Raw genomic sequence first — 13,251 nt, forward strand, 5'->3', positions numbered from 1 at the left:
GTTTTCGTGTGAGGAATCACCTCCCAAGCGTTGTAAACGACCTTTAGAAACACCCTGTATATATCACCCAATCCATATTATATGTGGTTGAATATGCAAGCAATTGAAGAATCACCGGAAGAATTCAATTTTCACAAATTAAATAGAAGAAGAAGACGAAAGTTAATATTATTTTTTCTTTACAAAATTCAATTTTGTCGAGCCCCCACGTAGGCAACGCCAGATCGCGTGAGTCCAAAACAGTTCCCGCGTATTACCTGATATGTATTTCATTCTCGTAGCAAGAATTGTGCACTTACTGATGATACTTTCGTACAAAAATATTTTCTAACATAAAAGCCGTGTTTTTTAAAGGGAAATTCAAAATTCCTAAAAATTGTTACCTCAAAAACTATGAATCCTAGAGTTAAAACTTTTATCTCGTTTTCTTCCGTACACATTAGACAATACGCCCATGGTCGAATAAACTTAATTGTCATTTATCAAGTAGAAGAATAAGACGAAAGTTAAATAAAAATATATTTTTACGAAATTTAAATTTCCCCAGGCCCCAACGTAGGCAACGCAGGAACGTAATGGTTTGAAACGGAACCTGCATATTGCCGGATATGTGTTTCATTCTCGTGGCAAGAATTGCGGATTTTCTTCTTATACTTTCGGAGAAAAGATATAATTTTTAATGTGAAAGCAGTACAATTCTTTCGGGGGAAATTGCACCCTCCCCTCTAAATATATAACTAACTAACTCTCTAGCCTTCTTAAACCCGAAGGTTCATGGCTGCAGCAACACAGGCCTTCCATCTGTCCCTATCCCATTCGTGCCACATGGCCTGCCCACCTAAGTCTTCTTGATTTAATTATTCTAATAATATCTGGACATGAATACAAATTATGTAGTTCTAAATTATGTAACCTTCTCCACTCACCTGTCTCCTCATTCCTTTTAGGTCCAACTATTTTCCTAAGGAAAATGGAATGGATAATATATTCAGAATCAAATTGAACTTTACCAAATACTAATAGGATGCTTAAGTCTCTTTGTGTAGCGCTCAAGACATGTATCTGTGAACATTGACTGAGACGTAGTATGCTCCAAAAGTCGAAAAAACCAAATGTGACATATTTCACGTCTCCGGGTTTATTGTTTAAAAACATGTATTGGGACAGATGACCACTTATCTGTAACAACCACAAAATTGGGCTTTAACCTCGCACAAAATCACTAGAAAGGAAGTAGACGATAATTTACAGTTCTTTAGACATACAGTACATTAACAGGGTGAATTGAAAATCATAGGACATCCTTTCATTTCAGAAAAGGAATGGATAATTAAATATTCGAGTACCATGGTTTAATATCATATGTGACTCACATATAATATATCAAATCGGGCCATTTTTTTCACCACAGAATTTCATTTCTGCAATTAGATTTGTTTTCCATATGTGGTGTGGTACAAAAGTTATTAGCTCAAAAATTTGAAACAACTACATCCAAGTGACCACAGTGTATTACCCATTATGCTCGTTGAAGGCACTTTCTAGTCGTTATGCACCAAAACATCTGGAGAAATTAATTATGTTGTAGGCCTCCAGGATTCCTTGCTGCAGGTGAACCTCGCGGCACCCATATGCACCCTAAATGCACAGCGCTAGCTGGAAATGCTACAGGAGACAGTCGTCTCTTCAATTCTTATGAAGATGGTAGTTTCCTCCGTTATTTCCAACATAATGAAATTCCACCATAGTGTGGATCAAATTTTCGTCAATGTGTCAATATGAATTACCTGGTCATTGGATTGGTTGGCATAGTCCAGAGGAATGGACATCCAGATCACCCGACCTAACCCCCTGCTTTCCAACTGTGGAACATCTGAAATATGAAAATCCGCGACAAAGATCACTTGCAGGAACGCACCCTGGAGACCAATTACATAATATTTCCAGATATTCTTGTTCTGGTGCATGCTCTGTGCTCAACCACACAAGGAGTAGCGTACTGAACACATCACATAGATGCATAACACGTGGTCCTTTGGAGAAATACTGCTCACATTTTCATCTGGCGGCTGGGAAACAAGGAATTAGCGATCAGTTGAATTCCATTCGACTGACATCGGACATATTCATGCCAATAGACACAGATTGCTCCTAGCAGGATGAAACAAAATAATAACGTTTAAATACACCACATATGGCAAAGTAGATTGCAGAAATGAATTTCTGAGGGAGAAAAATCCTTGCCTGATTTGTGCATCATAATGACAACCTTCCCTTTGAAAAGAACTAATATGAACCCAAGATGGCGGATTTCAGTACGGTCGCTATGTTGGAGTTCTATCTTAGAAGGTAGGTCCCGTTAGACCTCTTTACCTATGGTACTCGAATATTTAATTATCCATTCCTTTTCTGAAATGAAGGGGTGTCCTATGATTTTCAATTCACCCTGTTAATGTACTGTATGTCTAAAGAACTGTAAATTATCGTCTACTTCCTTTCTAGTGATTTTGTGCGAGGTTAAAGCACAATTTTGTGATTGTTACAGATAAGTGGTCATCTGTCCCAATACATGTTTTTAAACCATAAACCCGGAGACGTGAAATATGTCACATTTGGTTTTTTCGACTTTTGGAGCATACTACGTCTCAGTCAATGTTCACAGATACATGTCTTGAGCGCTACACAAAGAGACTTAAGCATCCTATTAGTATTTAGTAAAGTTCAATTTGATTCTGAATATATTTAGGGGGAGTGCAATTTCCCCCGAAAGAAATGTACTGCTTTTACATTAAAAATTATATTTTTTCTCCGAAAGTATCAGAAGCATGTCCGCAATTCTTGCCACAAGAATTAATCACATATCCGGCAATATTTGTTCCGTTTCAAACCATCACGTTCCGGTGTTGCCTACGTGAGGGCCTGATGAAATTTAAATTTCGTAAAAATATAGTTTTATTTAACTTTCGTCTCATTCTTCTACTTGATAAATGAAAATTAAGTTTATTCGACCATGGGCGTATTGTCTAGTGTGTACCGAAGAAAACGAGATAAAAGTTTTAACTCTAGAATTCATAGTTTCCGAGATAACAATTTTTTGGAATTTCCCGTTAAAAAACATGGCTTTTATATTATGAAATATTTTTCTACGAAAGTATTATCAGTAAGTGCACCATTCTTGCTACGAGAATGAGATACATATCAGGTAATACGTCCTGACGTTGCCTACGTGGGGGCCCGACGAAATTGAATTTTGTAAAGAAAAAATAAGATTATTAACTTTCGTCTTCTTCTTCTATTTAATTAGTGCAAATTGGATTTTTTCAACAATAGGCGTGTAGCTGAGACTGTACTGAAAGAAACAAGCTATAATTTGTAACTCCAGCATTCGTAGTTACGGAGATATAAATCTTCATTTAAAACCTTGCGCCAATTTTAAACTTTCCACTGAAAACGCGCTGGGCGTTTAAGGGGTCTACCTTTACTGTGAACTAGCGCCTTGCAATAACAAGTCGAAATTTTGACACACATTAGAGGAAGGTCTAGTTATGTATTGTATGCAACTTGGCTTGGATATATCTTGTCCCTTTTGTTCTACACCATTTCAAAAATCCACCATCTTCCGGTGATTCTTCAATTTCTTGCATATTCAACCACATATAATATGGATTGGGTAATATATATGGAGACGACATAATGTGTGCATACTGAGCTCACATCAGGGTTACTAGAAAAATTAATGCCACCTTCCTGGTTGGATTAAAGTTGTAACAGCAGGCATACAAAATATGCATTTTTTGACACGTAAGGCTTTTTAAGGCATATTTTGGGGTATTTTATTTGCTAACGTAAACAAGATGAGGGTCTTTTGATGCAATACACGTTTTCCTTGGTAAGAGATTTGTTTGGTGTGTAAATATCACTAGGCTGTGATCAATAGTTCCAAAGTTATTGAATCCTGAAGTTAGCTCTGAGGCTCATTTCTCATATTTGGATCACATTTTCTATTGGGCACAACCTTCTTCCACAGGCTATAACTCGAACTATTTCTCGGAGAAACCTAATATTTGGAATACAAGCCTTCCCGATATGATTGAACCTTCATGCCAAATTTCATCCATATCAAAAAACCATGACCTGGAAACTTTTCTGTTATTGGTCGATTTGACATGGAATAACCCAGTTACCATTTGCGTGTCTTCCGAAATGGTCGGTCACCCCGAGCCAGCCATTTCGGTGGCTATGTAGTAAGTCAACCTCTAATGCACTCTGAGGTGATTATGTTTGACTAACAGAAAGCACAACGTGAACTAGCAGTTGATAATACGCTCATTAGTAAATGTATTCGCTGCAGTGTATACGTTGAATTATCAATTGGAACAAGATAAGTGTTACCAACTTGCTTCAGAGGCAATGTTATTAATATCTGCCTTTTCGACATACATACGTCGAAATACAAATAAATAGCCGAAATTTGTCGACACATTCATTGAAGCGGAGGCGGCTCCGGTAAGCCCTTAAATCTAGCTAAACAATGTCCAGTAAGTATCTACATCAAACAATTCTCGTTTAATAATTACAACATATTGTGTAACAACAGTTGTTTTCGTTATATATAAATTTAACTCGTTTTGTTTTATTTTAATTTGTACAGTCCTGTTCACATAAAAGTGTCACATTTTGTAAGGTTGATCAGTTGAAGTATGTTCCATTTAATCTGAACAGGAGTGTACATAAGAAATTAGTTCAAAGACTCAACCAAATTCTACTGTTTTAAAATAAACTATTAATTTCTGTAAAACAATATAAAAAACTTCTTTGTGTGTTTATGGAGGAAGTCAATAGAATCAAGCAACTAACAAGTTCTACTTCAACCTAAGTGAGAGTTATGATGAACTTTAAATGAAAATGTTTCTTAACTATTGACAAACCATTGATGATTAGTATCAGAACGAATAAATAATAAGTTTACTATGTATTTGAAGGTTCAAACAAAAAAGCAAGATGACGAATTCTTAAAACTGCTAAGTGACGTTTACGCTGCTAGCATTCCTGGCCATTCATACCGTGCATATGCAATACTTAATGGACAATCCAATTTACAAGATATTCAGGTAAGTTTCTCACGAACTCGCAAAAGTATTGATTAATATTTGATTGTATGTTACTAGAATGTGGAAGGAAGTTCAAAAGTATATCTCATTACCGTAAAAGTGCTGTATTTGAAATTTAATTTCTTTGTTTCAATTTCTCAGATCAACATGCTTTGGCTTTCACTAGAGTACTGCATCGCAATTGAACTGAAAATTATGATAGAAACGTAATTGGAGATTAGTTCTACTAAATCATTTTAAACATAAAATATACGTAAAATTGCATACATTAATGTATTTTATGCCTGCAAAATTCCATACGAACATTAAATCTTCCATCGACTGAAAGAATCTTTCTTAGTTTTGAACTTTTACCCACTGTTTTTTTTTTTTTTTTTTTTTTAATTACCAATGTTTCGGAGGCTGATTCTGCCTCCGTCTTCAGGGTAGTGTGTGATCTATGTACTTTGGTTGATTGATTTGGTGTTTTAACTCCACTTTATGCACAGTAAGGCTAATCGGGACTGGGCCTACAGTTTAAAGTGGAATCCGAACCACTATGTGCTTCCACCGGCTATCGAACCCGGGACCCCTTGACAAGGCGACGACGCTACCACTGCGCCATTGGGGAGGCCCATCGTGTGATTTACTCAATCACGTTGCAATCCGTGGACACATGGTGTGTTTGGGGATGGTGTCTATATAGAGAATAAGTTGTTGCCTTGTAGGATTATTCTCGGTGACCAAGGCTCCGCCTCGTCTGTCGGTTACGAGGACCTCTTTTACATGGAGTTGCCAGGAAGAGTTATGAGTGGCCCAGGCTCCACTTCGTCTGGTGGTCACGTCAAGACTGCTTTTCTATGTAGGCTGCCAGGGAGGATTAATTTGCGGTGGCCCAGGCTCCACCTTGTCAAAGGATCGATACCGTTGGGAATCAACCCCAAAAAAATGTATGAATGAATAAATCACCACTGATCAGCTACAAAGAAGAATTGAAAGGATCTTGTATCTACTGGTGTCTACTGTGATGTAGCTACCAGAGGCAGGCATGCTGAAACATTTAAACACCAGCTGTTACCCACAATGTTACATTTGAGAAATTTCCAGTAGGGGAGGCGATTGCAGTAACTTCACTCAAAGTAAAGAAAGGACTAAATATTTTGCAGCCATAAAGGAAAATTCTTCCTCGTCCCCTTCAAATACAACCCTAATTAAACGTTGAAGAAATTTCTAACCCCGTATATTCAACACTGTTAACGTGTTAACTTAAAGCTTTGTGAAAGTGGACGAAAAATAATCAAATTAATATAGGTGTTAACAGTGGCGGCGATTGGGTTCCAAAACTAGGGGAGCAAGATCAGTTTACTTTCCCATCAGTTTCCACTGCCGTCCGACTACCGTAGATGATGACCATAAACGTTTTTAAAGTATTAACGGTCAATACACAGTCACCCTTGTATTGTTTAATGATTTGAGTTCTTAAAAATATATATATATGGTGCAAACAACAGTCATTTATAATTATTATCTACTGTATCTCTATGTATGACAAAATATTGAAATCTAAATAAAAAAACGATTACGTCTGTTTTTGTAAATGAACAGGCAGGCTGTAAAATTTTAACGGTAGAATTCTGTACATATTAGGCAAGTTCTACCGTGAATCTTCACAAAAACTAGCACGAATTATCCAAATATTATATAGTATCTAGGATCCTTGTATGTATTTTTTTAAGGTTGTCAATGAAACATAATGGCTTTTAACGTTTCTATGTTGCAGTATTACTCAGGGGAGCACAGGCCCCTTTGGTTCGTATTTCCGGGGATTGGCTGTCAATGGACGGGAATGGGGAAGGGTCTCCTCAAATTCAACGTCTTCAGGAGGGCCGTTGGAATATGCGCTCGAGCCCTGAAGCCTTTAGGAATAGACATATTCGAGGTTCTCAACAGCACCGATACAAAAACCTTGGAGGTGTCAGTGAATTCGTATGTTGCAATAGCAACGATTGAGGTAAGATTAGCACTGCCTTTCTTCCTCTCTCTCTCTCTCTCTCTCTCTTCACTTTCTTCTTCCTTTTCTTCCATTACAACTATTATTTCTTCACGTCTCTTCATGTAAATCTGTCTCTCTCTCCTCCCTCTCTATGTCGTTGCATTTGTCTTTCCATTTCACTCTCGCTATCACTCACTCTCTTCATAGTCTCTCGCTCTCTCTCTCTCTTCCCCTTCTCATTCTCTCCATTCTTCACTTCTTCTTTCTCAACTATTACTTCTTCAAGTTACACCATAATGTAACTCTCTCTCTCTCTCTCTCTCTCTCTCTCTCTCTCTCTCTGTTTTTTCCTTCATTTTCCTTCTCTTTCTCTCTCCCACTCACACACTTTTGTCTCTCTAATTCCCTTCTCTTTCATTTCTGCCCATTCTTTACTTCACTTCTCCTTTCTCATTCATTCCTTCAAGTTTCACCATCGAAAACTCTCTCTCTGTCTGTCTCTCCTCTCTATTTTCCCTTCACTTGTCCTTTTTTATTCCATCTCATTATTCAAGTTCTACCACCACATGTAACTCTCTCCTTCTCTGTATTTATCCTTTCCTTCTCATTCTCTCTCTCCCTTGTCTTCCCATTTCCTTCTTCCCCTTTTTCTTCCCTCCCATTCACAATTCAGATAATGCACAGTGTAAGCATAGACATATTTTGTGTGAAAATTGGCTTTTTTTTATTCCAGGTCGGACTGACAGACATGCTTCATTCATTCGGGATATTTCCGGATGGCATTTGTGGCCACTCTGCCGGGGAGATCATGTGTGCCTATGCAGACGGGTGCTTCACTCGCGAGGAAACTGTGCTAGCTGCTTACTACAGAGGGCTGGCTACTTTGGAAACTCCCCTCATCAAAGGCGCAATGGCTGTTGTAGGTATGACAATTTGTTACTTTCGAGGGAAAATGCAAGATTTGTTTTAACCTCCGGTCATTTAATTCTTTGAAATTGTTCCGGTTAGGTTCAGACTCCTATCAGAATGTCCCTTGTCATATTTTATTCTAAGCGCTTTCTCGGCCTTCTGCTATGAATCTACGACCTCACTCAATTCAAGTAATAATTTCTCAGATTCACATTTTAAAATGTGTAAGTACATCCTGACCCGTACAACAGGCATCCCGCGGGCATAGAGTGGGAGTAAATGCGGATCTCTGGCTCCGTTCTCTTTGGTTGCGGAAATAATGTGTGGAAGCAAATTACGTGGCAGACTGCAAGTACCGAACCTACTAATATCAATATGTTTGAAAGTGAATCAACATCATTTTAGAAAAAAATAGTGTACTGTTGTTACCTGAACTTAATCAAAACACGATAAGTTTCAACAATTTGTAACTAAGATTTACAATTCGTATCTAGCAAGGCTGAATATTTAAAGAGTGTTGTAATCTGTTATTTTCTTCAACTAAGCAGAACATTCTATTATACAATGGCTTCCATGGGATATATATTTCTTTTATTAGAATTCAAGGTTTATCTTTCTCACGCATTTTATTATTTTTTGTTAGTTTTAGTGTTTCATTATCTCTGTTTACTATCAATTTTAATTGAATGTCCTATCTCAGTTTTTTTGTAACTCTGCTGTAATAAGGCTTTATATGTTGATGTATGCAATATTAATTCCTATAATAATAAGATGAAGAATCGCGTACAGAAATATCCCTTGCAGTTGCTTGCTTGTTTTTATTTAGAATCGTTTTTTTCTAACTGTGACGATGAGGATAAGTGACGATTCGAAAAAATTGAAAAGACACACTCGCAAAGGAACATCAATGTCGAACGTCACGACTCGAACCCTGAACCTTAGGTAGCGAGATTGTTGACTTCTCAACATCCTCAGCCACCAAAGCTCCAATCTTATTTCATGAATGTTAACTTCAAGTTGTATCTCTTTAGAATTTAAAGTGTATTGGTCACAGACTTAGAATGACATCTACCGGTGTGCTTTCCAATTCACAGGCTTGCCATTTGAGAAGTTGAAGGAAAGATGTCCACCGGAAGTTGACATTGCCTGTAGTAATGGGCCTGACAACTGTGCAGCTTCAGGCCCCGCAGATGTAATGGAGGGCTTCGTCAGTTCCTTGAAGGCGGACGGTATCTACGTGCAAGGATTCAGCTCCATGAATATCGCATTCCACAGCCGTTACATTGCAGACGTAGGACCTCGGTACAAGAGTTACTTGCAGCAGGTAATTGATCTGTTTATCAGTTGAATGTTTTGTTCATACATTACTGCCTTGGTGCTGTACTCGACATGATCAGACACGAACGACATCTATCGACAAAGAAATAGCTCTCAATAATTGAGCAATTCTCTGGAACATATATGTGAACAGAATAACTAAAGTAAAATCTGCGTTAGATCGAAAATAATAACTTTAAAACGCAGGAACGACGTTACGTTTTCAATTGAATGTGAAGAATACAGGATTGCTCAGTTTGCTGTTCATTTTTGTTTAGGGCTGAGCCGATACCACTTTGAACCGATACCGAAACTCTCACCGATACCCACCGATACTGATACTTGTATAAATCCAAATTTAAAATAACAAAGGTTATATTATATATATAACATAATATGACTATAACATACATAGATATATTATACACATATATAAATTATTTGTGTCTCTGTGTAATTATTATTATTATTATTATTATTACATTTTATACGTATGCATTTCTGACGAGGGGCGATGAATAAATTAACACACCAAATGATGCTCTGTTGCAACGATGCATCTCAACATTACATTTTTTCCTTTAAGTGACAATCGATCAGATGTTTCAAATATTAGATAAATATTAAGTGAAGCTAAGAGCAAGGCAATCAATCGTGTGGTCGTCGTCCTCTCCACCAATGTTAAAAAATGAGATCATGCCTCTTCAACCTCTTCTAAAACAAAAGGATCACTCTTCCCAAACTAACATTAAATCATCCGTACACACAAGAATAATTGGCGATTTACCAGCCCCGGCCGGACACAACGTCTAAAACTAACAGTAAAGCTGTAATGTGAAACAAATCTCGTCTCTTTTTATCCTTTAACAAAGAGAATAATAAGTAGTAAACGAAATGTAAGGGGAGAATAAAAACTTACCAGTCTCTTGCTTCTATATCAGGCGATATACTTCAGAACACTGATATTCCGAAGTGACTTTGCTTTCGATATACTTTCAGCAAATGATTTCTAAGAAAAATTAAATGCATAGTTCTATCGCTTGGCGTGGGAGGAAATCCAAACCCATCACTACACTTTCCAGAAACTAACTGCCGTCTTCTGGCGTTCAAAGAAAATTATTCCCCTGTCGCGTTCCTTGTGCCGAAACAAGCCTGTTGAAACCCGGTCGGGAGAAACAAAAGTCTAAAGTTGGAAAGGAAAAGAGGGATTAGCCCAGGTATTTGAATTTCGAGGAAAATGCTATGTATGTCTGAGAGACATACACGACTTTCATAGGCGATGACCTTTTTCACTGCGGAAAGTCTAAAGAGAGAGATGTCCGCAAACACCAAACAAAGTGGAAGGATTACCAACAGGTGCATCGTTGGCTTTCGGGTCCTCATTGAGGGTTATTGTTACACGAGACCGCATCTGTACGAACAAAACCTGGTAGACTTCAAAGAGAACTAAACAGAAACAGCGAACTCCTATGGGGATAATTTCACGTTACACTTGATTTGCAAGATACTTGACCGCGAGTCTTATCTGCGTATGAATCTTTGTGTCACGCACTTGCTGTTTCCGGAAAAATGAGTACAGGTTCATTTAACAAATACACAACTACCTTTCATTTTTTTCTTTTCAAAACCAAAGGTAAGTTGGAAAAGGTGATCGAAACTTTGAAATGGAAAAAGACAGTTGTTTTGGCCGCTCCTCTAGCGACTAAAAAACAATGGTATCGGCTAGTATCGGTGCAAAAATATCAACCGATACTTACCGATACCGATACCCCCGGTATCGGCCGATACCGATACATCGGTTCAGCCCTATTTTTGTTACTTGGCGTCGTTTTAGTGCCACTTTCGGTTAACCTCGACACTGAGGATAAGTTATATTATGATAAAAGGATGAAGAAACACTCGCAAAGAAAACCCAGGCCGGGATTTGAATTCGGAGGACCCTGACGTCGTAGCGCGCTATGGAAACCACTTCGCCACAGACGCTGGCAATTCTTCAATTTGCAAAATTCAAATATTAGAGTTCTGTGTGTGGGGGGGGGGGGTCACACAACATGAACATTATCCCCTAACTTTTAAAGCTTCTCCTTGAACGGGGTGTGTAAAAGTTAGTAACAAAATAGAGTAACTATGCACTTCAGTAGACTAACTGCATGAAATGTAAAAAAAATAAAAAAAATAGTTGTGCTGGATATTCATTCACTCATCTGGTGAGTAGAGTAGATGTCTCTCCTAAAGGATATAATAATAATAACCATGATTATTATTATTATTTTAATTACTGAAGTTTTATCAATTATCTAACGACGCCCATACACTAGGGATGGCCAGATCCGGATCCTCACGGATCCGAAATTCGGATCCGCTTGGTTCCGGATCCTTACGATCCGGATCAAAAAAAATTTCGGATCCTAATTTTTCAGATCCGGATCCGTTTGACCATCTCCCATGAGCGCTTCTTTGGAAAGATAAAGATATATATATATATATATATATATATATATATATATATATATATATATACATACCCCCACACCCCCCTATACGCCTTCATGGCGTGGCAGGGGAACACTTTACCTTTACCTTTTATATATATATAGTGTGTGTGTGTGCGATTTGTAATTAATACACTTACAAGGGAGGTTATTTAAGTGTGCCAAGTTTCATGGAAATCGGAGGGGGACACAAGGGTCACATCCCCACTTCATTTTGTCCTCATCTTAACATTTGATGCGGGTTTTGCCCCCTAAAACAGTTTTTTAGCCGAAACCAAAAAAACATGTATTTCTTCCTTTGGGGCCCTCTATACATCTTCCAAGTTTCATGAAAATCGGAGGGGACACAGGGATCAGATCCTCACTTCATTTTGTCCTCATCTTGACATTTGGGGGGGGGGTTGCCCCCTAGAACAGTTTATTAACCGAAACAAAAAAAACACGTATTTCTTCATTTGGGCCCCTCTATACACCTGCCAAGTTTAATGGAAATCGGAAGGGGACTCTTAGATAACCTCCCTTGTTAGTCTTACACTTTGTAATTATATAAAACTGCATATAAGTAGTATAATTGATGCTATAGCTGGGACAACAAATGATGAGCCCCTCTCAGGCAGATTTGGCTACACTTAAAACAAGCTCAACATGCCCATATGAGCTTTTTGCTCAAGTGTAGCACCCCGTCTAATCCAAGATTTTTGTAAAAATGCCCTCGGGAATTTCCCGAAGCTACAGTGTACAAATGATGAGCCCCCTCAGATTGATTTGCCCATACTTACAAAAGTTGCATCAGCCAGATTGTTGTCCATAATCTTGTTAAAAATAAGCCTTTTTTGATTTTGTTTTGGATACACTTGAAATTAAGCCAAGATCCTCATAAAACCCACACCCACCCACACATATACACATACATGCACACACCTACCCACACACATACATGCTTACTTCTGGTTTATTTCTATTGCATCATGCTGTGCAACAAATTATTATCCAATAAATTATTAGGCATGTGTTGTTTTCTGATTGGTTAATTATGACATAATGTGATGATGTGTTATATTCTGGTTGCTTTATTGTTTCAGATGTTTTAATCCATGCTTAGGGTATATAAAGAGATTTTGCATTACTCCTCAGCCAGTATTGTGAGAGTAGCTGAGGAGAACAGATGTGTTGTTACAGTGCTTCTCATACTTACAGGCCTGTTTGGTTTAATATATAATATTTCTTATTATTCATATTAAATATATTTCTGGTATATTGAACAAAAAGGGCTTATATTTTGTATAAAAAATCTGATATTTGTTGCATCCAGCTTGTTTGTTGTAATCCACTCTTATTTAGAGTCAGGCTTATATCTGTCCCAGCCTGTTATACAAAAATCAATACATAACACAGTGCTAGGTCATTGCCTTTCTAGGACATGCATGTCTGTGCAGGCATTTGCGAAAGG

At 37.8% G+C, this 13,251-nt stretch overlaps 1 protein-coding gene across 2 annotated transcripts in view; it reads left to right on the forward strand.

The window, feature by feature from the left end:
• The window catches only part of LOC145988622 (fatty acid synthase-like), an 82,445-nt gene that overhangs the window by 37,076 nt on the left and 32,118 nt on the right, over positions 1-13,251 (forward strand). For both annotated transcript variants that reach the window (XM_083123648.1, XM_083123657.1), the window contains exons 9-12: positions 4,983-5,111; positions 6,871-7,101; positions 7,817-8,006; positions 9,087-9,316. In XM_083123648.1, coding sequence (XP_082979774.1) covers positions 4,983-5,111; positions 6,871-7,101; positions 7,817-8,006; positions 9,087-9,316 — 780 coding nt within the window. The remainder of the gene's footprint in view (positions 1-4,982; positions 5,112-6,870; positions 7,102-7,816; positions 8,007-9,086; positions 9,317-13,251) is intronic.

This window comes from Lepisma saccharinum, chromosome 1 (genome assembly GCF_977018435.1).
Source record: "Lepisma saccharinum chromosome 1, izLepSacc3.1, whole genome shotgun sequence".
NCBI lineage: Eukaryota > Metazoa > Arthropoda > Insecta > Zygentoma > Lepismatidae > Lepisma > Lepisma saccharinum.